Source organism: Lynx rufus, unplaced genomic scaffold (assembly GCF_022079265.1).
Source record: "Lynx rufus isolate CCGP_SWC_20201006 ecotype Redwood Valley unplaced genomic scaffold, mLynRuf1.p SCAF_7, whole genome shotgun sequence".
NCBI classification, from domain to species: Eukaryota; Metazoa; Chordata; class Mammalia; order Carnivora; family Felidae; genus Lynx; species Lynx rufus.
This window is the reverse complement of record NW_025814889.1, coordinates 125078177-125103400: the sequence shown is the minus strand read 5'-3', so window position 1 is coordinate 125103400 and position 25224 is coordinate 125078177. Positions and strand designations below refer to the sequence as shown.

The 25224-nt window shown below is 44.9% G+C and overlaps 1 protein-coding gene across 2 annotated transcripts in view; it reads left to right on the top strand.

Moving 5' to 3' along the window:
• Positions 1 to 8834: 8834 nt before the first annotated feature.
• The window catches only part of APPL2 (adaptor protein, phosphotyrosine interacting with PH domain and leucine zipper 2), a 54364-nt gene continuing 37974 nt past the window's right edge, over positions 8835 to 25224 (top strand). The window contains exons 1-2 of one of the 2 annotated variants that reach the window (XM_047066028.1): positions 8835 to 8985; positions 16093 to 16191. In XM_047066028.1, coding sequence (XP_046921984.1) covers positions 8932 to 8985; positions 16093 to 16191 — 153 coding nt within the window. In that variant the 5' untranslated portion in view covers positions 8835 to 8931. The remainder of the gene's footprint in view (positions 8986 to 16092; positions 16192 to 25224) is intronic. The other variant, XM_047066027.1, reaches the window with a different exon arrangement.

Below are 25224 nucleotides of genomic sequence, written 5' to 3'. Positions count from 1 at the left end.
GCCAGCCGCACTCCCAGTGAGACACACACAGTTTTCATGACCAGATATGGTATGTGTTACAAGAACACAAACCTCAAATGTGTGAGAGAAGTGATTAGGTGAGAGGAAGGGAATGAAAACAGTGGTCAGCAGTTAGTGACTTTGTTGAGCCTCAGGGGAATAACCTCCAGAATAATCTAGTGAGATGACCCAGGCTGGTGCAGGGGTTACGGAGCTGGCTTCATGTCCATTCCACGTTAACCTCTGTAGTGGTTGAAAACAAAAAAGAAAACCTAACAGCTCTGGCATGATCAAGCATTCATCTTTTGGTAGCCAAGAATGTTGCAGAGAAAGGGAATCCAGAGCAGAAGGTGGAAGCAGAGAAAGTCTTAAAATATGTATGACTGATTTGGTTACCTCTTGGGAGGGGCAGGGAAAGGGGGAGGAGGTGAAATGACATTTACCGAGAGCCAACTAGAGTGTAAGGTCTTAGAAGGAAGAGGCCTCTGCCTGCCTTGCTCACCCTGTGTTCCCAGCTCCTAACGTAAGTCCTGACACGCTGTAGACACTATTTGTTGAAGGAAGGACAGATATGGCACAGACCCCATTATTTCATAGGCTTTCAGTAGATATTTTTGAAAGAATGGCTTCGTGAATGAATGCCTACTGCCAGGCATTGTTTCATTCTTTCCATTTATAACTATTCCACTGTGTGACCTCCCCTCATTTGCCAGACACCCTGCTGGACACTGAGAACTCAAATCAGAAAAGAGACCATTCCTGTCCCCAAAGAGCTTACAGTCTTAGCAATGGTGATGCAATGCATGATGACCACAGGCTGTCTCAGAGTGCAGGGAAATGCAGAAGAACTCAGTCTTCTTGGGGGCGTGAAGACAGTCTTTACAGAGAAGGGGGCCTTTGCATTGAGACTTAAGATGAGCAGAGGGTCTGAGACATCTCAGGCAATGAGAATGGTGTGAGAGAAAATACTAAGATGTTCATCCTTGCAGGAGAAAAAATTCTGTGGGACAGAGAAAGTAGGTGACAGGATAAAGGAAAAAGATGAGGCTCAGGTTTTATCGTGAAGGGTCCAGTATTTCCTCTGAAGCGGTTTGAACCCACCCTATGGAAAATAGGAAGCAGAACTAGCTTCTCGGGCTGATGTGACTCTGTACATTCCCCCGGGATTCCATGATAAGATGGGCCCCTTGCTTGGTTTACTGTTCTGCTGTCGGCCATCTTGAAATTCTTAATAATTTTTTCTTTCTACTTGTGCCCTGTAAGTGAAGTCCAGTGGGACATTGGAGCAGGCATGTGAGCAGTGGAAATATGTGCAGTATTTGTGGCTGCATTATCTTGCTGTTTCATTCACATGTAGTATTCCTCATGCTCTGGGAGCACAGAATTCCAGCGGACCTACTATGCCTGGGGGTTTAGCAGCTCAAAACAAGGCCAAGGGAAGCATATTATGGAAGTCACCATCTCGCACTGTGTGTCCATATTAAGAAGTGAGACAGAGGTACTTGGGTGGCTCAGTCGGTTAAGCATCCAACTCTTGATTTCAACTCAGGTCATGATCTCACAGTTCGTGAGATAGAGCCCTGCAGCCGACTCTGCGCTGACAGTGAGGAGCCTGCTTGAGATCCTCTCTTGCCCCCTCTCTATGCCCCTCCCCCCCCAAAATAAATGAAGCTTAAAAAGTGAGATAAAAACAGTTGGATTACTTTGTGCAATGGGTCACAAAATATCAATTGTATCCTTTCAGAGATTCCACATATGAGTTAAATGCTCTTATATTTGCATTTAAAGCTGGCATTGCACAATATAAACATGAACAGTAAAATTCATGCTAAGAACTTATAATTCAAGTATTTCTTTACTTAGAACATTAAATGGCCAATAAAAACACCATGACAAATTGAGACACAGACTAGGAAGAAAGAAAGAAAGAAAGAAAGAAAGAAAGAAAGCAAGCAAAAAGGAAAAATCTTCATATTTTAGGACATTCAATGGCACTTTTCCCTTGCTTTCTGAATATTTTGCCAAGCCCCAGAAATTATGTAGCTGGCCTTAATGGGGAGCCATTAAAAAAATATTGAGCAGGGAAGAGACACAGAAAATGTCTCTTAATCACTTGTATCATTTGGGAAAAAATAACTGTTACCAGAGTGTGGAAGTTAGAATAGAGGGAGGTACAACAAGGGGAAAGAACACCCATTATCATTGCATCACAGGCAAAGATTGAAATTCTACACTAGAGTAGGTCCAGGGAGGGGAGTGGGGGATGGAGAAAGGAATAGATGTGTGAGGAGTTCATGGGCACCGTATGAGGGCTGGGTGATTCATTCCAACAGGAATTAAGCAAGCAAGAGGCGGAATACAGCTTGACTTCTGCATTTCCGGTTCCAGCCACTGGCTGATGCCATCCCCTGAGATGTGGAGGAGGAGGAAGAGAGAGTGTGGATGGGTGAGGGAGGCAGGATGGGGTGAAGGTGAAGCTTGGTCTGGGACATGGGGTAGACTTCTCATGCCTGGATCTGTGCAGTACTTCCCCCTCCACCTTCTTCTGGTCACAGACACCATCCTTGGACTTAGTAGCATGCCCACCTGTGCACACACGGCCACAGCTAGTGGTCCAAGGAGTAGGCAGGTAGGTGTCTGTCCTCAGCCAGGATAGTGAGTCCTTAACTAGGATCTTCAAACTAAAGCCGGGAATCAACCTGTTCCTTTCTAGTGCCAGAAGGGAGTCTGCAACTGTCAGTAGACATGGGTCTAGCACCTTGGAGACTCAGATCTGAGAAAGTGAAGCCAACAGAGAGATGAGCAGGGAGAGAAAGCCCTGAGAGCTTTGAGCTCCCAGCTGGGGAGGTTTCCGCTCACCTTTGCCCTTCCTAGTTACACAGTCTAAGAAATCCAGTCTTCCCTTGCTCTGCGATAATCTCTCCAGCCTTTCATGTTTTCCTTAAGCTAGTTGGACTTAGGTTTCTGTCCTTTGCGACTGAAAGAGTCCTGACGAATACAGGACACGTGGCTAGGTGCCCATGGAAACAGCTTGTGATAGACGTCACTGCCATATCACAGAGAAGCGAACTGAGGCTCAGGAAGGTTAGATAGAATCTCATGGCTGGCCAACCACGATGCCAGCACTCAGATGCAGGCCTAGCTCTAAAGTCGGGATCTTTCTGTGATATCATCCTTTCTTTCAAATCTGTTCATTAGTCTTAGCATTCTTTTCTATAAATTTCTATAAATTTGAAGCTCTGTTTTAAATTTTGGGACATTCATGCTACCGAACTTCCACGTTTCTTGATAAATGACCAAAGGCCTCATAGGCCAATGATTTCTCGGCAGTGATTCCCAGGCTGTAACTATTCCCACTTTAAAAGTCACTGGTTGCAGAGGGCCTTAGTTGCTAATTTTGTGGAAGTCTAAAGTCAGTGACCTTATGAGTGAAACATTTTTCTAAACTTTGTCTTCTTTTATGAGTTCAAATGGAGAGTCAAGTCTTAATTCCCAGTGAGAGTCACAAGGATGTGACAACACACTGAGCCCAAGGCTTTGGAACTTGAGAACATTTCTCTGTGACCATTTCTTGAGCCTGATTCTCTGTTTATTGCCACACTCTCTTCTTTACCGAACCTTCTTTTCCTCCTATTCCATTAATCAAAATGTAGTCTAAAGAGAATCTTCTCTGATTCACTGATTCTAGGGAATTATGGCAGAGACCATTGTCCCAAGTTGTTATTCTCCCTCTCTTCTTTCAATAGTAGAATCCCAGTTTTAAAAAAAATATATTTTTAATTCAGATATAATTCGCGTATCATAAAATTCCTCATTTTGAAGTATACCATTCAATGTTTTTTTTTAATGCATTCACAAGGTTGTATGATCGTCACTACTAACTCCAGATTATTTCATCACCCCAGAATAAACCCCACACCTAGCAGTTCCTCCCCATTCCCTCCTCCCTGCTGCCTCCCTGGCTACCGTTCACCTACTTCCAGTCTCTGCTGATTTCTCTATTATGGACATTCCATGTAGTTGGAGTCGTATGACACGTGGCTTTTTGTGTCTGTTTTCTCTTATTTAGCATATTGTTTTCAAGATTTAACCACATCGCACTTCACTTTTTTTTATTGCCAGATAATAATAATAGTGTTCCATTGCATGGCTATACCATAATACCATATTTTATTTACCCATCTGTAGTTGACGGACATTTGGGTTGTTTCCCACTGTTTGGCTGTTACGAATAATGCTGCTACAAACCTCCATGTACAAGTTTTTCCGCAGACAGATGTTTTTAGTCTCTTGGGTGGACACTAGGAGGGCCTTGCTGGGTCATGTGATGACTTTATGTTTCACAATTTGAAGAGCTGCTCAACTATTTTCCGCACTGATTGCTCCATTGTACGTTCCCATCAGCAGAATATGAGGAGAAACCTTGGTTTTTAACGGGGCATACGGAGCCTAGAAAAAGGTCGACTTTCCAGCTTCCCTTGCAGTTAGGTACGGCCATACCACAATTAAGTCCTGGCTTGTGGGATGCTATGTGAGCAGAAGTGGTATGTGGGTGGAAACATGTCCTCTGTTGCTCTGTCCAACCTGCTAGTTGGAAAGCTGACTTAGTGACAGGAGAGCCAGCAGCCATCCTAGATCATGGGATGGGACCGTGGGATGACTTTGGGAAGGGAAGCTGGAACAAGATTAGGAGGAATCTGGAGGCCATACTAGGCCTGGACTGACCACCTGTGGACTTCTTAAATACGGAAGAGAGAACTTCCATTGTGTTTAACACACTATTATTATTTTTTTTCTGATTAGTTACAGGCAAATCGAACCTTAACTGATGCCATTACTGAATTCCTTCAGTCACTGAGCAAATTATCACTGAAAGCCAATTGAATGTCAGGTTCTGAGCTTGGAGTTAAAGAAATAAAGATGCATGAAGTGAACTTGTAATTTAGGGTCTCACAGTTAAGTGGAGAGAGAGGCAGGTAAATAAATAAGATGATGGGACAAGTGCTACTAAAAGCGTGTACCAAGTCTCATGGGCAGACGAAGGAAAGACAGGCAGAATCGGCATAAGGCAACCCAGAGAAGGTCTTTGCTTAGCCCACAGGCCCACATTGGCGTTTCCAAATTCCAGAAATCAGAATTCCTGGGAAATCTCAGAAATTCCTAATATCATAAGCTATTCCTAACATATTCCCGGTATTATAGGCTCTTTCCTCACCATTATGGCTACCCACAATTGTTCAACACATAAGAAAAATTAAGTCGGGTGTTATTTATGAAGAACCATCGCCTCTAGTCATCATACAAACACTGGGAGCCAGCAGGGAACGTTCCTGGGTGATACTTGAGTAACGTATCACTGATCTCCTCTAACAAGGCTAACAGCACTCCACTGCAGCTTGTGTCAACATTGTCAATTCTAGGATGCACTTCCTCTTCCAGGATTTGTTATTTCTTGGAACGCTGCTCAGAAGATTCATATACAGTATACTATATGTATAAACTTACTAATATTTATTTTCCTTCCAAGGATGACGCAGCAGCAGCAGCAGTGGACAGAGAGGCAGACAGACATGGCACCAGCTCCGAGCAAGAGGGACTGAAGAGTGGCAGTCACTCTTCTGGCCCGTGCTCCTCTCCCGATTCCCAGAAATGTCAACGGTAGCCTTCTACCACGTGCTCCCTTGTGGCCCGTGTCTCTCCTAACAGCATGCTCGTCTCTCTCTCTCTCTCTTTTTATTTTAATGTTTATTTTTGAGAGAGAGAGAGAAAGAGAGCAAGCAGGGGAGGGGCAAAGAGAGAGAGACACACACAGAATCCGAAGCAGGCTCCAGGCTCCGAGCTGTCAGCACAGAGTCCAACATAGGGCTCAAACTGACCGACCACAAGATCATGAGCTGAGCCAAAGTCAAACACCTATCCGACCGAGCCACCCAGGCGCCCCGACCCTCGCAATAGTTTAATAGGGACAGAAACTTTTACATGAGACATTTAAAATTGTTCTCACGTTTGCATAAAAATTCCTCTTACATAGTTTTTCAAGGATTATCTGTTGAAAAGGAGGATACTTGGCTTCAGAATTTAAATGAGAGGCATAATAACGACAGTAAAATAAGTGGGAGACACAGTGTTTAATATTGAGCCGTCTATATTTAATGAATGATTAGTTGAACTAATGAAAATGAATTAACACTTTGCAAATGTGTTGTATTCCCAGAGTTTGTTTTGTAACTCAGTTGTTTTGAATTTGGGATGCATTCTCCCATAGAAACAATATTATAAATGATACTTAAGGGTCAAGAAATCCCACTAGGGCTGTTTACCCATAATGTAGCAATAAAATGTAAGAAAGTAATGGCATTGTGTAAGAATGCTTAAACATTTTTGAATACAGGTGTTTGAGGAAAAGTGACTTTAATTAGGAGAGAGGGGAGATGGCACATGAAAAATAGCGTAGTGATTCCCAAAGGGATTTCTGAGCCCTTTCAAGGATCATGGAGGGCATTGTGACTTTTTTAACATGTATTTTCATACTAAAATATATGTATTTCTGGGGCGCCTGGGTGGCTCAGTCAGTTAAGCTTCCAACTTCGGCTCAGGTCATGATCTCACAGCTTGTGGGTTCAAACCCCTCATTAGGCTCTGTGCTGACAGCTTAGAGCCTGGAGCCGCCTTCAGATTCTGCGCCTCCCTCTCTCTCTGCCCCTCCCCCACTCACGCTATGTCTCTGTCTCTCAAAAATAAACAAACATTAAAAAATTAAAATGTATGCATTTCTTTCTCCTGGTACAATCTTATACTATTCTTATCATCAGCAGGATCATAATCGTTTGCCTGGTAGGCAATTGATAACTGTTTTGTTTTCAATTGGCTGGAAGGGTAGAAACAACGCAAGATGGAAGGCTGGGGGAAATTTCTCTTAAGTAACTGGAGGGGGGCCTGGGTGGCTCAGTCGGTTAAGCGGCCAACTTCAGCTCAGGTCATGATCTCGAGGTCCGTGAGTTCGAGCCCCGCGCCAGCCTCTGTGCTGACAGCTCAAAGCCTGGAGCCTGTTTCAGATTCTGAGTCTCCCTCTCTCTGACCCTCCCCCGTTCATGCTCTGTCTCTGTCTCAAAAATAAATAAACGTTAAAAAAAAAAGTAATTGGAAAAGAGTTGTAAGAGATGAACATGTCATAAACTGCAAACAAGTATTTATCACATGTATCAGTATTCAGATTAAAAAAAAAAAAGATGATGTGCTATGCTCTCGAGAGGTTTTCTATTTACACAGGGAGATCTACACGGAGAAAGAAAAAGCACCACCTGGTAAGACGCCTTCGGTGTCAATGAAGGAGAGGGCTGTTCAGAGTAGGGAGTGATCTTTGGGGCCAGGGAGGAGGAAAGAAGAGCTTGAATCTGGCCTTTGGAAGAGGATTTCAGTCAGGAGAGGGCTGGGAGAGCACACGAGGTGAAATTAACTGAATGGTACTTGACAGAAAATATAGGGAAAGGAAGAGACATGGTTTTTTTATAAAAAAATTTTTGTTTTCAACGTTTATTTATTTTTGGGACAGAGAGAGAGACAGAGCATGAACGGGGGAGGGCCAGAGAGAGAGGGAGACACAGAATGGGAAACAGGCTCCAGGCTCTGAGCCATCAGCCCAGAGCCTGACGCGAGGCTCGAACTCACGGACTGCGAGATCGTGACCTGGCTGAAGTCGGACGCTTAACCGACTGCGCCACCCAGGCGCCCCAAGAAGAGACATGGTTTGAACATGATACCTAAGGAGAAAGAATACGGTGGGGAAACGGATGCTGGATGATTTCCCCCATGGAAGCTGTACAACGGCTCAGGAAAAGTTGGTGCTGGCTAGAGCCAACTAGGAATAATGGCCTTAAAGTCTCCAAGGGACCAGGCACGCCATCAGAATTTCACAGGTGTTTGCAACACAGGTTGTGCCTTAATATACCTAGGTGTTCCTATAGCATTTGTATAATTTTATCATACCCTGCCTGTTGTTTCTGGTAATGTGTTCTATTGGACAAACCCCACTGATAAAGAACTTCTGAAACCCTTGCCTTTGGGATAAGAAGACACCAAGTTCCGTTTGCCAGTACTCCCCATTGCTCCCCACTGCTTCTGTCTCTTCTTCCAATACCTTTCATTGTTGGACCCTGACCAAATCACTCATTCTCTGGGGCCCGCTTTCTTACCTCCAAATGAGAATCGAACTATATTACCTATTCCTTCCAAGTCTAAAAACTAGATTATGAAATTTTCCAAAATGACAAATGGCTACTTCTGAAAAATACAGATGATTCCGTTATCCATTTTCTTCTCTAGAATTAGGTGAGTCTGCGCTCAGAGCTGCTACGGGGCCAATGGGATTTATCTAGAAAAAAGTGGCGTGGCAAGCGTAGGCTTTTTCCCTCCAGTAAAAAAGCGGCGAGAGTCGCCGCAGCAAAAATCTGTTCGCTCCTATCTCCTTCGATTCAAAAGTCTTCTGGGCAACCACAAGTAGATAAAACCCTATCGTTCCGCTCTCGAGGTGTCGTTTGGGGCTCTAACGACACGGACCAGCGTTAAGCATCCGGCTCCCTAACCGCAGACCTTAACAACCGCGGCCAGCACTGAGCAGCCGGACCCGCGCGAGGCTCTGCGGCTTCCCGTGAGGCGCGGTGCGGCGGAAGCGGGGCAGCCACACTTCCGGTGGCTCACCCATGCGCTCGCCACACTTCCTGTTGATTCAGCCCCGCCGAGGGTAGGGTTGGGTTGGGCTGGGAGGAGGGCCGGCGGGTGGGCGGGAGGCTGCGGGGGTGGCGGCCTGTGGCCTGGCGTGGGCGCGCGCGGGGCCGCGGCGGGCACCGAGCGTCAGCCTCGTCGCTTCAGTCCCGAGCACCCTCGGCGGCCGCGCCTCCCGCCCTGCGTCCTCCGGTCCGGCTCCGCGCCACCATGCCCGCGGTGGACAAGCTCCTGCTGGAGGAGGCGTTGCAGGACAGCCCCCAGGTACCTCCCGCCGCTCCGGTCACCGCGCCCGGGGGCCGGAGGCCGGGGAGGCCCCTCAAGCCCCGGGATGAAGGCCTGGAGCACGCGGGGTGGGCCGGCCGGCCGGGAGGGGGCACCCCTCAGGCGGGGCTGGAGAACCGGGGAGAGCACCCCACGGCCGGAGTCTTTGTGGCGCGCGCGACCCCTTCCCAAAGTCAGCTGAAACTGACGCTGCCCGGCCTAAACTCCGGCTCCCCCGCTTCGCTGAGCGCCTCGGGCAGATAATTTAACCTTTTTGTGCTGCAGTTTTGTCATCTGTAACCCAGGGGTAATAATTGTATCCGCCTGGTAGAGTTGTCAGAATTAAGTAAGGGAAAGCCTGCCAGGTTGTTAGCGGGCAACGTCTGGTAGAAAAGAAGTAGTCAATCTTAGTTATTATTATCCCCGCTACTACCACTGATGGGATAGGTCCTGGTGGATTTAGGGCCAAGATGGGGAGGCAGAGAGCCCAGATCTCTTTCTCAGCGGTACCCTTCGGCACAGTTTTCCCATTTGTCAAGAGAAAATGACAGCACCTGCCCTATTTGTGGCACGGGGGAACTTCATTAGCACGCTGGAGATGGAAGTTAAGTCTTTTGAGCTCTGCAGATGAAAGGGGCTGCGTAAATATGGCAGATGAGTGCAGAATGACATTAGTTTATAATCCAATGGGCTTCTCTTCAGGGAACTTTTGTTCCCCATTAGCATTTCCCCAGCTTCATATCCGCTCTCCTGGTTCTGAGTTGTTTAAAGAAGTCTCTTTATGCCCAGGTGTCTCAACTCTTGAAAAATTCTTATGATATTAACCTGTTTTCCTTCTCTTTTCGGTTCCTTTCCTTTTTCTTCTTAGCGGATTGAACTCCTGGTTCAATGACCTTTTGATGGACTTAGCTACACCCACTCTGCGTCTTGCCAGTTCAGAATAAGTAGTAAAAGGGCTACGTGCTTAGTTTTCTTCTGCCCCCCCCCTTTTTTTTTTTTTGATCTTTAGGTAGGCAAGTGAGAAACTTGATCAAGCTGTGACTTTTTTTTTTTAATTGGCATCCGCTGGTCTGATTGACTTTTCAAAGGGCTCTTTGAAGGCTTCAGACTGGTGGCATTTTAATGGGACCAAAGCTCTTTGGAGAAGTCATTTTGTGCATCCTCACACATAGTGTGAGATGTGAAGATAATAAGGTAGAATTTGGGATTTCCATTTGCTTTGTAGTTGGAGAAACTGAGTGCAAAGATCTCTTGCTTTCCTAACTGATCATGGTGATGGGCTGAGCCAGGTCAGAGAGGTTGTACTAACTGACTCTCCATGTTGCCGGTAAGTCACATGCTGCATTTTTGCCTCTCGCATAAGTGAACAGGCACAATTTCTGAGTCGTTTACAGGGTCTGCTCAGCAGTGAGGCAAGCAAGTCAGGAAACCTGGGTCCTGATTCTTGCTCTCCCACTGACTCGTCGTGTGACTGGGGCATGTCAGCCATCTCCACCCTGTGACTGAGTCCGTTTTCTCATCTGCAGAATGAGGGACCTGGAGCAGATGACCTCTAAGGGGTTTTCGAAGCTTAAAATTCTATCATAGTGCATGGTTTATAACTTTGAGCTTGTTATGTGAAAGAGGAGGTTGTGTGGCATTGCCCTTCCTATGTGATGTTCCTCTTCACGTGGGGAAGTTGCTACTGCCTTTGGGAGTTGGGTGTAACCCTGCTGGGGTCCTTCACGAGGTTGTTCAGTGGAAGCTAACTTTCAAGAAGGTCTTTGATACTCATCAGAATATATTTATTTAGCAGTCTTATAGGGGGCATGTGCCTAAAGCGGCCTTTCTTCCAAGGAGGCTCATAGATTTGGAACTGGAGAGAAGGTAATCAGAGTCCTTCATTTTATGTGTGCAGAGGAAAAACAGTAACAAATCCCTATATGATGCATGCATTTTGTGTGCTAGGCACCATTCTAAATCCTTCACCTGTATTAAATTTTTTTTTTTGTTGTTCAACGTTTATTTATTTTTGGGACAGAGAGAGACAGAGCATGAACGGGGGAGGGGCAGAGAGAGAGGGAGACACAGAATCGGAAACAGGCTCCAGGCTCCGAGCCATCAGCCCAGAGCCTGACGCGGGGCTCGAACTCACGGACCGTGAGATCGTGACCTGGCTGAAGTCGGACGCTTAACCGACTGCGCCACCCAGGCGCCCCCCTTCACCTGTATTAATTCACTTCATGTTCCCGACAGTCTTTTGAAGTAGTAGGCTTCCTATTAAAAGTACCAAGGAGCAGAGAAGTTAAATAACTTGCCCCAGATTATACACGCTGCAGCGGCCGAGCCAGGATTGGAACCAGGGAGTCTGAGTATATTGTTCAAGTTGACCCAGCTACCTGGCACCTGGATTTTCTGTCATCGGTGACCTAAAATGTTTTTCCGCTGAAAGGAGAAGGTCCTGAGAAACCATCTATCGTTTGTTTGTTCTAGTTTTCTGAAGAGTAGTTATGAGGGTTGCCACAGCAGCCTGTGCAGGATTGATTAGTGAACACAAAAGCTTTTGTATTTGAACTCAGTGACCCAAGAAGAGCTGAATAGCAGTTGACCTCCCTTAGACACATCTATTCATTTCCTCCTTTTTAGTTCTGCGGGGTGTATTGTAAGACCCCGTCTGTGCACACACACGTTATTTCTGGTTACATCTGATATGTGAGATGCACAGTGTTTTAGGGACTAACATACTTGTCTCCACGGCCGATTACGAGCCTCTGCTCCTTGCCAGGCTCTGCTAGATGCCGGGAATATAGTGACATGGTGAGAATGCCTGCCCACCACTGGTGCACAGTCTGTTCCGGGAGACAGATAAGGACTGATGCGGGCAGCTGCAGCCCCCAGGGGCTTACTGTCTTTTGCGTGATAGCGCGCTTTTGAGATAAGGTGCAGACAAAGGCGCTATTGCTCGCTGTTTTCTTGATTTTTGTTTGTTTGTTTCCTTTGCCCTTGGCATAACTGAAGCCCAGAGAAATTAAAGACTTAGTTCTGAGCTTATGCAGTGAGTGGCCCAACTGGGAACGGCCGTCCTTGACCAAGCCAGGCTTTTCTTTCCTCAAGCAAGATGCCTCAAAACAGCCTGTGGTTATGTCTTCATTGTGAAGAGCAATGCATGTATTTTACAATCAGAGTTATTAAGGCTGTGCGGTTATATAATCAGATACTATTCTGGAGAGTCAAACATGTCTGGGACTCTTTTATTAGGGAACAGCCAGTTTCTTTAAGATGGAGGGGTGATGTGGAGCTGAGGCTGTATCCTTGGGGTGTCTGGTTTGGCTTTTCTGGCTGGACATACTCTTAAGAGTGCAGAGTAGTAGAGAAAGGATGGGATTGAAATCCTGATTCTGCCACTGTTACGTTATGCAGGTTACTCAACCTCTCTGAGCTTGTGTTTTGACATGTGTAAAATTAGAATAAAAGTAATTACTTAATGGGATTCTTATGAAGAATAAATAACGTGCTAAAGTTATTTATGCCTGCTTGTCATAGTCACGCCATAAATGATTGCTGTTATCTTTATAAGTGACATGCACCATCGTCTTTCAGACTTTTAAGTAGAGTCTTTGATGTCTGATGTACCTGTGCCTGGTGCTTGGTCTCATTCCTTATGACTAAGAACAGTCCTGTTGTTCCAAATATAAATTTAAGCAGATATGGAGCTGATAATGTGGATATCAAAACAGTGCCTAAGATAGCTGGGTGTATTTTTCAGCTGTGACCATGACCTAGTTAAATTAGAAAGACTGGATTTTTCTTGCCAGTGCTAATGGGGGTCATGGTAAACATGTCCAGAGTGTAAGGAAACAAAAACAAAACTCTTCTGATACAAGTCTTTAGCAGTTATTATAGGTGAGAGCGTGGCAGTAGGATGACCAAAGGGAAGCCAGCTCCAGGCAGGAAGGACTTGGGCTGTGGACCACAGAGCATGCCCACTGGTAAAGCTCAGCCTGCTGGGTGACAGGTACATCCTCCTGCGGTGGAGGAAGCATGGCCATCGGTGCCAGACAAACCTGGATTTACATCCCAGCCCTGCTGCTTCCCCACCACGGGAGGTTGAGCAAGTTTCTTAACCTTGATGAGCCTTAGTTTTATCGTCTGTGAAAGGGGTTACGTATCCATGGTATCTGTCTCCTAAAGTTGTTGGAAGGATTCAGTGAAATAACAAATGTTTAATGCCCACCACAGTGTCTCACACCTAGGAGGTACAGAGTAAAGGAGTTTTCGTTTTTTTTCCTGTGCTCTTTGTGGAGGACATTTACACAAGCCTTCTCTTTTCATCTTACCTATCATTTTCCACTCAATTTTATTCCTAAGAGTTTTGAAAACAAGGAGTAGGACTTGACTAAATGGATATTTGTAGTATTTTAAAAAATTAAATATCCTCAATCCAGTTGTATCATTCTTCTCAATATCCTAGACATGGCAGGTACAGCGAAGAAAGATACCAGGATCATAATAGACATGGGTGAGTTCCTACAGCATTGACACCATGACTACAAAAAGATGAAAAGGTCCTTCACTCTTAGATAACATTTATAGATAACCATTGCTGTGGTGTTAAAGTGAAATCACACACAGACCTGTGCTCCTTTCCTTTCCGAGTCTCCCAGAGGCTTCGTCTGTAGCTGCTCTCGGTATCTTCAGCAAACTCTGCTCTCAGTTAACAAAATGAAATCCTACGTGTAAAGCCTTTATTATCTTTAGTAAGTAATCAGCGCTCATTATCGTCATAATCAGTGTCATCTGCTATCACTATAGGTCACACAGTAGTAGGCACTTTATGTATATTCATGATCTCAGTAACCCTGCAAATTAGTGTCAGAGCTTGAATTTGGACTCAGCACTGACATGGTCCCCCAGGGTGCTCCCAGGTCCTTTGAGAGGTGCAGCGGGCTATAAGCTCCTGGAGAACATAGAGTCGATTCTAATCACCTTTGAATCCCAGTTCCCAGCACAATGTTTTGTCAGATATTAGATGAAGGCAGAGACGCATGCATCAATGAATGAATGCAGTCTTTTTTTATTTTCCAAAATAAAAATTATATTTATTTAATTTTAAGTTTATTTATTTATTTTGAGAGAGAGAGCATGAGCAGGGGAGGGGGAGAGAGAGAGAAAGAGAGAATCTCAAGCAGGCTCTGTGCTGTCAGCGTGGAGCCTGATGTGGGGCTTGAACTCACCAACCTTGAGATCATGACCTGAGCTGAAACCAAGAGTTGGATGCTTAACTGACTGAGCCACCCAGGCGCCCCTGAAAAAAAGTATATTTTAAGAAGACAGAATGAAGAGTTCTAACCCAGTGTTTTTCACCTACTGGTTGACATCCATGAGTCAATTATGAGATCCAGTGAGTCACAATCATGATTTTTGTTTACAAATGGAATAGAATAGAAGAAATCAGCGCATATGCGTACTAATGACGAACATTGGTAAAATGTGTTGTGCACCATCGTTTTTCATTTTAAAAAGTTTGATGGACTCTGCTTTAGCACGCGAATTACACACTGTAGGAACTCTGATATTTTGCTGTCATTGAGAGCTTTTTAAAAACCTATCCGACATCTTCCTTATTGCCTCTGGTCCCTCTGTTAAAAAGGACTGATAGTAAAGAGAGTATACTGGTCTCAGAGCAGGTATTTTTAACCTTAAAGGCCTCAGGCAAAGCCAGGACAAGTGTGTGTTACTGTGAAGTGTACCAGAGTTTGTGGAACAAGATCAAGGGTAGACTGAACCACCCAAACGCCCAGATAATTGAGGGTGCTTGGAGGCCGGTTATTGCTCTCTTACCTGAGCTGAGAAAAAGAAGGAATTGAAATTCATTTTGCAGGGAAATAATGAGCCTTAAGAGGGTATTCTTTGTAACGTGCTTTGATACCATCTTATTAAAAGCATTTCTGTAACTCACTGTTCGTTCTGTGCCTCATGGGTTATTCTCAGAGATTCCATTATCCCTGGCATAATATTTTAAATTCCCACTGCGCTGGACACAGTAAGTAAAGTCCCCTGAGTAGATATAGTCACTTATGTGACACCTTGATACTTCTTTAGATGCCATCAATATGTAAATATTTCTTCAGAGTTCGCCATGTGTCGGGCTCTGTGCATAAGAACGATAGGAAATACCTTTCATCTGGTGACATTGTTCAGCTGCTCCAGGGCACTGAGTGGTTTAGTCTTCGTAAAGGGAACTGAGTTCACATTCTTGTTAAGTTGCTGTCTCGGTGTTGTGCCCAGATCTGCTGGTGGACCCAGGGTAGATCTAGAAATTTCCTGGCTATGAGTTTTAAATTGGTTGAATAAAAGATGACAAAAGACATGAAAATTGACCATAGTGTCTGAAGAGGAAAGAATGACACACTCCTGAAAGATGTCCAAGACTGCAGAAAACCAGACAGATGGCTAGCTGTTGGGGTGGTATACTGCTGGGCGTCCACACCCCAGGTAAACACGCAGGCCTGACGTTGTGTTCAGTTTATGGGCTGGAAAGGAGAGGCTGCCTTTTTACCTCTTTTTTTTTTTTTAATTTTTTTTTTTATTTAATTGCATAGACTCTCCTGATGCTTGGGTAGGGGCTAAGTTGAAACAGTAATAGTGCTGGAGTCTTAACTCTTTAAAAATTGGCTTTCCTTCTCTGGCCTCGACACTCGAATTCTATTGTTTGTCCCTGCGTTGTAGTCTGAAGGATTAGAAAAGCAGTTCTAATGCCTTTTTTTTTTAAACATTTATTTATTTTTGAGAGAGCATGAGAGGGGGAAGAGCAGAGAGAGGGGACACAGAACCTGAAGCAGGCTCCAGGCTCTGAGCTGTCAGCACAGGGGCTTGAGCCTGCGAACCTCGTGATCATGACCTGAGCTGAAGTCAGAGGCTTAACCAACTGAGCTACCCAAGCACCCCTAGAAAAGCAGTTCTAAATTAAAGCTCCAGAAATCAACTCTTCCTACTATTATCAGTAAAAGAATGAAGCCAGAGAATAGGCCCCTTCTCTCTCCACATTTCAGAGGTGTGTGTTTTCTACCTCCTTTGTAACTTTTCTACTTAGAAATAAAGTCGACTTCGTTTCTTCTTTTCTTGTAGACTCGCTCTCTACTGAGTGTTTTTGAAGAAGATGCTGGCACCCTCACGGATTATACCAACCAGCTGCTCCAGGCGATGCAGCGCGTCTACGGAGCCCAGGTATCCACAGCTGCGCCCTCACCTGGGCCAGGGGAGTAGGAGCCCTCTACCCTCATCTTGAACTTCTCTCAGGAGGTTGAGGAATTTGAGTCAGAACAACACCGTTTAAAATTTGGAAATAAAATCAGAATTGCTTCCGTTCACTTTCAAAAACCGAGGACAATCTGTTTTCATTGCTTAAGAAAGAGGGTAATTTTCCTGTGACTAGTAAAACCAGTAGAGAAGGACCATGTCACTGGTTTTAGTTTTGTTTTTTGTTTTTGTTTTTTTTTTTTTTTAATTCAGCCCCACAGGGAAACATTTGAATCTCCTCTTCCTACTTGTGAATGCGGGAGGTCAGTATTCTGAGACATGCTCTTTGTCTTTCTCCTAAATGGGAGTCTTAGATGTCAGTGCAGGCGGCTAGAGAGGCTCTTTTCAAGTGCTTCCTCTGAAAAGACTTGAGTCACACTTGTGAAACTGTTGGGCGGCTTCTTTGTTTTGAGGAACAGATCTCTCTGACTTGCAAAACAACGCAAAATAAATTGCTGAGTAGCAAAAGTGAATCTTTTCAAGATCAAGAAGTGTCCATGTATGTTACTTTCTCAGGGAAGGCTTGCGAATTGCTTAAAATGTTCAGTGTCACACATCAAAATATGGCAGCTGATGCTTTTGATTATTGATTCCTTGCCATCTTAAATCTGTGTGTGTTAATGTTTCTTTTTCTCACTAATGACCTCTGAAGAAATGCCACATTCAGTATATAATATGTATACATTAATAATCGTGTATAGTCAGTTATTATTATTATATAGCTCTTAACATTCATATATGATGATTTGTTATTGTCATTGTTTTATTAGTGCTTGCCATCAAGTTGCTTACATTTGGGGTGGAGGACAGAGAAAACAATTAAGAGTGTTTGCACCACTAGGAAAGGAGGTCACCTAACCCTGAGGAATTGTGCTCAGCACCCAAAGAGAGGATGATGGTGGTCATTGACATTGACTGAACATTTCAGGACTTTTACATGGATATTTCATTTAAATTCCCCAGCAACTCTGTGAGATGGGCATTGTTGTCATTGTCCTCATTTTATAGTTTAGGAGACTGAAGGATTCCAACGATCAGGACCATGACCAAGTGCACCCTGTTCATACGTGGCAGAGCAAGTCCGCCTGAAGCCAGAGCCCAAACTCTCAGCCACTGAGCATGGGGTGGCCTGAACTAGAAAGTGGCAGTAGAAGTGGAAAGAAGCGGATGAAATTCAGAGGTGTTTAGGAGGCGGGTTGGTGATTGATTGGATGTGAAGGGATCAGATGTGTAAAGGATGAGTCAGGAATGATGTCCAGGTCTTTGACTTGAACAACAGGGTGGATGGTTGGGAGCACAGAGGAAGAGATGGAAGGGGTGTGTGTGTGTGTCAGGAATGACAGGGATGCCGGTCATAATTCTTTCTTGAAAGGCTGATTTGGGATGTCCAAAGTGGAGAAAGAGCTTGTTGAAAGTTCAGATCTAGAGTTCAGGCTGGAGATACAGAGTTGCAAACTAGACTGTATTATACACGTGCAACTTAATTGGAACTAATTATAAAACCCAAACAAATCATGTGCTTTTGTGTGATTTTACTTATTTGGCTAAGACATTCAGAAACTGGGGACATATTATTTTGATTTTTTTAAACCCTACTTATTTATATTGTATGTTTTTATATTTTTCTCTACATAGTCAAAATTTAAGAAAATAGGATTTTTTTTAAGTTTATTTCTGAGAGAGAGAGAGCGAGCATGAGCGAGGGAGGAGCAGAGAGAGGGAGACACAGAATCCAAAGCAGGCTCCAGGCTCTAGGCTCTGAGCTGTCAGCACAGAGCCCGATGTGGGGCTCGAACTAGTGAACTGCGAGATCATGACCTGAGCTAAAGTCGGACGCTTAACTGACTGAGCCACCCAGGCACCCCCAAAAATAGGATTTTTTTTTAACTGGACTTAACACCTGAACTTGCTGTTCAGTAATTTGAATATCGTCATTAAATGATTTACCTCTTGTAAAGGTTCAGGATCCCAAAGACTTAGGGACTGTGTCTCTGTCACTTCAAGAGTCTCTGTTCTGCCTTTCCACGTCTGTCAGAGTCATTTACTTGGAGATGTCCAAATGCTTTCTTTACGTGTTTTTTCTTTTGAGCCAGAAAACTACATTTTGCCAAAATTAAGTGGGTCGTACATTCCAAGAGTCTGTACACTGGCTTTTAATTCACACCACATGATCAGCACACGGGTCCTCTACTGGCCAGAAGCCCTTCCTCCTGCCTCGGCATTTCCTGCAGCAGAGGCTCGCGGGAACGGCCGGTCAGTGGTGCCAAACTCAGCGACAGAGCCTAGCAGCGGCCGTCAGCATCCAGATCGTTTGGGTCAGCGTCAGTTGGTTTCCAGGTCTATTTGAACTCTTAGGTGTTTTGTTTTGTTTCTTTTTAATTAAAGAAAAGAACTTTTCTGACCCTTTGATCGGTTTGTGTGTGTGTGTGTGTATACACATGTGGATGATGTGTGTGTGTATAGTAATAACCTGTTTTCATTTAACTTTTTCCCCGAGTTGTGTTTTGTTTATTTAACGTTATTCCTTACATATTTTATACCTAGACATGGCGGATTAAATTAATAGGGTTTTATAATCTTTTTAACAACACAGGCACTTAGCAAGATGTTTTTTTTATTATATTTTAAAAAACCAGATTTATGCAGCTGATAAAAGGTAAATGTTTATGAGAGATACTTTGAATCAGACCAGTTGGTAAATTTCTGTATTCTGCTAGGAGGAATGCCCTTGGACCTCAGTTTCAGAAAGAGGAAGAGTGAGAAAAACTAGAGGAAAGTTATGTGAACAGTTTTGCTGATTGTAGCTGCTTTGGGGGAAATGTTGAATTTTGACTTAAGCGGTAGAATGAAGCCATGGTCTCTGAGCTGTTCTCAGCAGTTTACACGAGTCCCTGAAGTCACGTCTGGTCTCTTAACTGTCAGACGTGCCTTTGCCCATTGTGAGAACTAAGGACCTCATTGTGAGTCATTTGAGTGAAGGAAGCAGCACTAACACAGCAGAGATGGGTTACTTAAAAACATGTGCTGTCCTGCAAATTGTTGGCTAACTACATTGAAAGTCTCCATAATGTCTGAATACATGCTCATGTACACGTACTCGGTCAGTCTCAAATTTTGCATTTAATACATTTGGTATACAGAATAACATATACAATCAAATAGATCTGCCATAATTTTGTCTCTTTCTTGGAGAGGTTAAAAATTTTTAAATCTTTGGGGTGCCAGGGTGGCTCAGTCGTTGTTTGACTCTTGATTTCAGCTCAGGTCAGGATCCCACGGTTCGTGAGATCGAGCCCCGAGTTGGACTCTGCACTGACAATACGGACCCTGCTTGGGATTCTCCCTCCCTCTCTCTTTGCCTCCCCCCACAAAAATACAAAACAAAATAGTAGGCTATTAAGTTTTGGGGGAATTAAAAGATTTTGGGCTGCATGGTGCAGGGTCGGTCCCTCTAACCCCTCCGTTGTTCAAGGGTCCAGAGTATAGAGATATCAAGTTAAGCAACCTAATGTACCTACTGGGAAACAAAATGAGAGGAGTGGACTTCCAGGAGTGTGAGCTTGTAATAGGGATGGGGATGGATTTGGAAGGCAGGTAGGGTCAGAGCTGCGTGTTTTAGTAATAGAAGTAAATAGTAGTCTCCATTTGTTGAGCACATAAACATACCACACACTAGGCTCAGCATTTCCTTTGTAGAGTCTCATTTAGCTTTCACAAGAAAGGAGCTACTCTAGCATGTGTTTGCAGATCAGTTTATGTGGCTTGCCTAATGTCACAGTGGCACAACTGGAATTTGCACTCGGGTCTTTGACTCCAAAACCTGCACTCTCACTCTGAACCACTGCACTGGACTCTTTGGACGTACCGGTCTCCGGAAGTGGCGGCAGAGGCTAAGGAAGTAGGAGCGTTCAGAGGTTGTTCTTGTCACTGTAGAATAACCCCCACTCTAGAGCAGCCGAACCGCTTTGTAGCACGGTGGTCCCCCTTCAGCTGCGGGCTCACTTTCTGAACAGTTTACCTGCGGTCATCGGCAGTCTGGAAACAAGCGCTCCTCCTCCCGACACTTCACCACAAGGTCACTGGTAGCCTAGTGCTACATCGTTCGCCTCACTTCGTCTCCCCTCGTAGGCATCTTATCATCTCACACCACCACAAGGAGGGTGAGTACAGCACGAGGTATTTTGAGAGAGAGAGAGAGACCACATTCACGTAGCTTTTATTACAGTATACAGTTAACCCTTGAACAATGCAGGGGCTGGGGCGCTGACCCCCACACCGTTGAAAATCCTCATGTAACTTTTGACTCCTCCCAGATTTAACTAATAGCCTTCTGTTGACCAGAAGCCTTTCAATAACATAGTCGACTAACACATATTTTGTATGTTGTATGTATCGGATATTGTATGCTTACAATAAAATAATCTAGAGAAAAGAAGATGTTAAGAAAATCACGAGGAGAAAATACATTTACAGCTCTGTATATATTGAAAAAAATCCATGTAAGTTGACCTGCATAGTTCAAACCCATGTTTTTCAAGGGTCAGCTGTATTGTAATTTTTCCATTTTGCTATTAGGTATTGTTAATTTCTCACTGTGCCTAATTTATATGTTAAAGCTTTATTGTAAGTACGTACGTGTAGGAAAAAGCATGGCATATGTAGAGTTCATTGCTAGCCACTATTTCAGGCATCCACCGGGGGTCTGGAAGTGTGTCCCCCATGGAAAGGGGGGCCCCCTGTAAGTTAGAAGTGGGAGCCAATTCTTTGTTGGATTGGTCTTTATGCATAATTGTTTTTAGTCAGTGCATAGCCCTGAAAAAGTCAAGTTGACGTGGATACGACAGGGACCGAGAAAAAATATGTATGTAGCTTAAGGTGTAAGGAAACAGAGAGCCTGAGTGGTCTCCGAAAACAGCTTTGGAGACCTGGAATCCTGCACTTGATTTGCATGGAGGGCCTACAGCTTTCCCTCATGATGGCTTTGAAGGCTTTCTGATTGGGGTCAAAGATGATTCTGGGTGAGAGTCATTCACTTAGGTACAGGGGTTAAGTGTTTGGCCTTGGACTCAGCAGATCTGAGCTCCAGTGTTGGCCACTTATTTGCCTGAATTTCCTTATCAGTTGACAGAGGCCATAATAATGGCTGCCTCATCAAGTTGTTGTAGAGTTTACCTGTGAAGTTAAGATCAGTTCCTGGCACGAAGGCCTCTGGGTGTTAATCATCTTATTTATTTATTTATTTATTTATTTATTTATTTATTTATTTAATTTTATTTTTATTTGTGAGAGAGAGAGTGAGAGAGCATGTGGGGGTTTGGGGGGTGGGTCTCAAGCAAGTACCATGCTCAGCTCAGTACAGAGCCCAGTGTGGGGCTCCATCCCATGACTGAGAGATCCTGACCTGAGCTGAAATCAAGAGTCAGACACTTAACCGACTGAGCCACCCAGGCGCCCCTGGGTGTTCATCATCTTTTAAGTCTTATAATAATAGTACTTGAGATGGCACATTACTCTGGGACTCTTATTTGTGTTAAATAGGAGCCTGGCCCTCTGATCCTGACTTTCTTAAAGGAGCAGTTTATACTTGCTTTCTTCCCTGTGTCACTTGATGCTTGATACTCACTCTTCAAGCCACCTGGGTCTGGCCTCCCTCTTCACCTTACAGTGGGGGCTGCTTAATGCCTTAATCATACCCTCTCCACCCTCGGGCCCTGGGTAGCATCTGATTCTTTAACAACACCCCTCTTAAAGCAGTCTTTCTTTGGTTCCTGTGACAAGGCCCCCTCGGGTCCCCTCCTAGTTCTCTGCCTGTCCTTCTAGGTCTTTCTCCTTTCCTGGCACCCTGTTGCTGCCTACCCTTAAGTCTTGGTGTTCTCCAAAATCCCATTGGAACCCTTCTCTGCTTAGTCTCTATTTGGTTCCAGGGCTAAGATCACTTCAGCAAGCCTGGCCATCTCAGAATCTGTTTGTAGTCCTTGTCTCTGGGTCTTTATTGCAAAAACATTTGCCTATTGGTGCCGTGGGAGTGAGTGCTCAGCTCTTTCCTGATCCATCTTCCTGCGTGTTGGGAGGTGTCTTCCCCCCTTCAGTCCCTCCTCTACCCTACAGCTAAATGAATCACTTCCAAACCTCCCTTCCCTCCCTGTCTTCAGATGTTTCCGTGGCTCCCTGTAACTGCAAGGTGGAGATTAAACTCCTCAGCAAGGTATGTGCAAAGCGCTTCATACTTCATGAATTGAGTATCAGCCTACTCTTCTAGGCTCATGTTTGGTTGTTCCAGATTATGCCAGACCCTCTACATGTCTTGAGACTTTGCTCTGCCGTTCCTGCTGCCAGGAATCCCCATCAAACCCTTGCCCTGACAAATAGCCTTTCTGGCATTAGGACCTCACGTTCGAGGTCTCTGGCACCTTTCCTTCCTTCCTTCCTTCCCTCCCTTCCTGGCCAAAGCACAGCAGCATGCCCGGATGCCCCATACGCTTGTTGGTCAGATTGCTTACACTGTAGCGAGTGTGAAGCTTCCTTGACCCTCTGGACCGTGAGATCCCAGAGAGCAGATTCTACAGATTAACGTCCACATCCTCAGCAGGCACCCCTCACGGCCTGCCCCCCAACACAGCTTCCTGCCTCTGTTCCCCACGCTTCTCACTACTTCTGTGTGCGGCCCAGCTCGAGGGCTCCTGGACCCTGGCTTTGTGGTGAGCACCATGGTGACAGAGACTTCCCCCTACCGGCTTGCCAGCAGCATTGCTGAGATTGAAGCAAGTGCCTCCGTTGTGACTTTGACCCCAGTGGATTTCCTCTGCCCCTGCTCCCAGCCTGTCCCTTGCTAGTCACCGTGGGTGTGCCACCAGCAGAGGCCTTTGGGTGGCTTGGGATGACAGTTACAGTTCTGTAAGCACTCTGGGCCACTATGAGATAAACATTCCTTTGCTAAAAGCTTGGTTTTCCTTTCCTTTCAGGTTTGCTCACCACTGCTATTTTCTGCCTTGGCAGGAGCCATGGAAGTCCTATTTAATATAGGAGATGCTGTCAGTCATCAGTTTGTCAGGTTATCTTTTTTAAGGATTCTCATGGGGCATCAGATACCATAGATAATAGCCAGAGAGCGGTTCCAGAATGTCACAGAAATCTTACTCGTGGAACTCCATTTAGAGTCTAAATTCTAGGCCACCTCTGTTGCCGAACCACAGCTGGTCAAGTGTGGGATTAATGTCCCTATCCAAAGGCCCAACAGGGCTTGGAAATAGCATAGCGTTAAAAACTTGGGCTGTAGATTGCAGGTCTGCCAGACCTGAGTGGAATCTTTGCCTTGCCATTACTAGTTGTGATTTTAGAAAGTAATCCCCCTTTTTGAGCCTCTGTCTCCGCATTTGTAAAACAATAAGGATAATAGTTCTTACCTCCCAGGTGCATTATAAGGATTAAATGTGATACTGTTTGAAAAACGTTCAACAGCCCTCTCAAGGACCCAGAAAAGACTGAATGTTAGCAGCTGCCTCTATTATCGTCATTACTAATATTTACTCTGCACCCAAGCTCCAGTTTTGCAAGCCTTCTGCAGAGATAATGGTGTGGGTTTACCTTACAGGGTGTGGATTAATTGGCCGATGTTGACCAAGCATTTCATAAAACCTTTTGTACGATAGATTAAGTGTGAGTAAGGTTAAAGTTGGTCTAGTTCAAAAGATTTTTCATGTGATGTGCTCTGTACAGAAGTTCACTTCTTTTCGGGGCAGGTGACAGCCCATTTTGCACCTGTGCTTTGTTCCCGGTGAGATCGTACTGGCAGAACCACACACATCTGAAAATACATGGCATTTTCGTAAGGTATTTCTAGGAGAGGCTCGGCAGAGCTCAGTTGTACACGGGAGTTCCAGAAAGCAGCGGCTGAGTGCTGTGCGTTGTGCCCCGTCTCCCTGCTGTGTGGGTGGCCCACGGGCGCTCCCTGCCAGCCTGGGCAGTCTGACACTGGCATCATTCAGGCAGGTTTTCCCACTACACTCGGAGCATTTGCCACTGAGCTGTAGAGAGAGGAATTCAAGTAGTCCGTGGTTCCTGCTTGTTTGGAAGGCATGGAGGGTAGTTATCATGTGTGTTGACCAGTGTCTAAAGGATACAGGTATGGGGGAGTAATATTTTAGACTTAGTTAAAATAAAGAAAAGAATGACTTGAAGGAGTAGAAGATGTTCCTTGAATTGGAAATATTGTAGCTTAATGGAGAGTCTCCTGAAGGGTGGGTCTTTGGAGACATTTAACATCTAAAGCAGCATCAGCAATTTACACCCTTGGGCTGGCCTCCTATTTCTGTAAATAACTGTTTAAATTTTTTTTTAATGTGTCTTTTTTAGAGAGAGAAACAGAGTGTGAGTGGGGAAGGGGCAGAGAGAGAGGGAGGCACAGAATCTGAAGCAGGCTCCAGGCTCTGAGCTGTCGGCACAGAGCCTGACGTGGGGCTTGAATTCATGAACTGTGGGATCATGACCTGAGCCGAAGTTGGAGGCTTAACCCACTGAGCCACCTAGGCACCCCTGTAAATAACTGCTTAACTGAGGGAAGCCACACTCATTCATTTATTTCTTATTTATGGCTGTTAGGATTACAACAGCAGAGTTAAGTAGTCACAGCAGAGACCATATCTCACAAGCCAAAAATCATGTCTATCTGGCCCTTTATAGGAAGTTTGTCAACTCTAGGCTAAAGCATAGGCCTCAGCTCTTAGCAGGACTTGGGATCTTAGAGAGTGGTGTTTAAGAGTGTTGATTTTAATTTTTTTTTTTTCAACGTTTATTTATTTTTGGGACAGAGAGAGACAGAGCATGAACGGGGGAGGGGCAGAGAGAGAGGGAGACACAGAATCGGAAACAGGCTCCAGGCTCTGAGCCATCAGCCCAGAGCCTGACGCGGGGCTCGAACTCACGGACCGCGAGATCGTGACCTGGCTGAAGTCGGACGCTTAA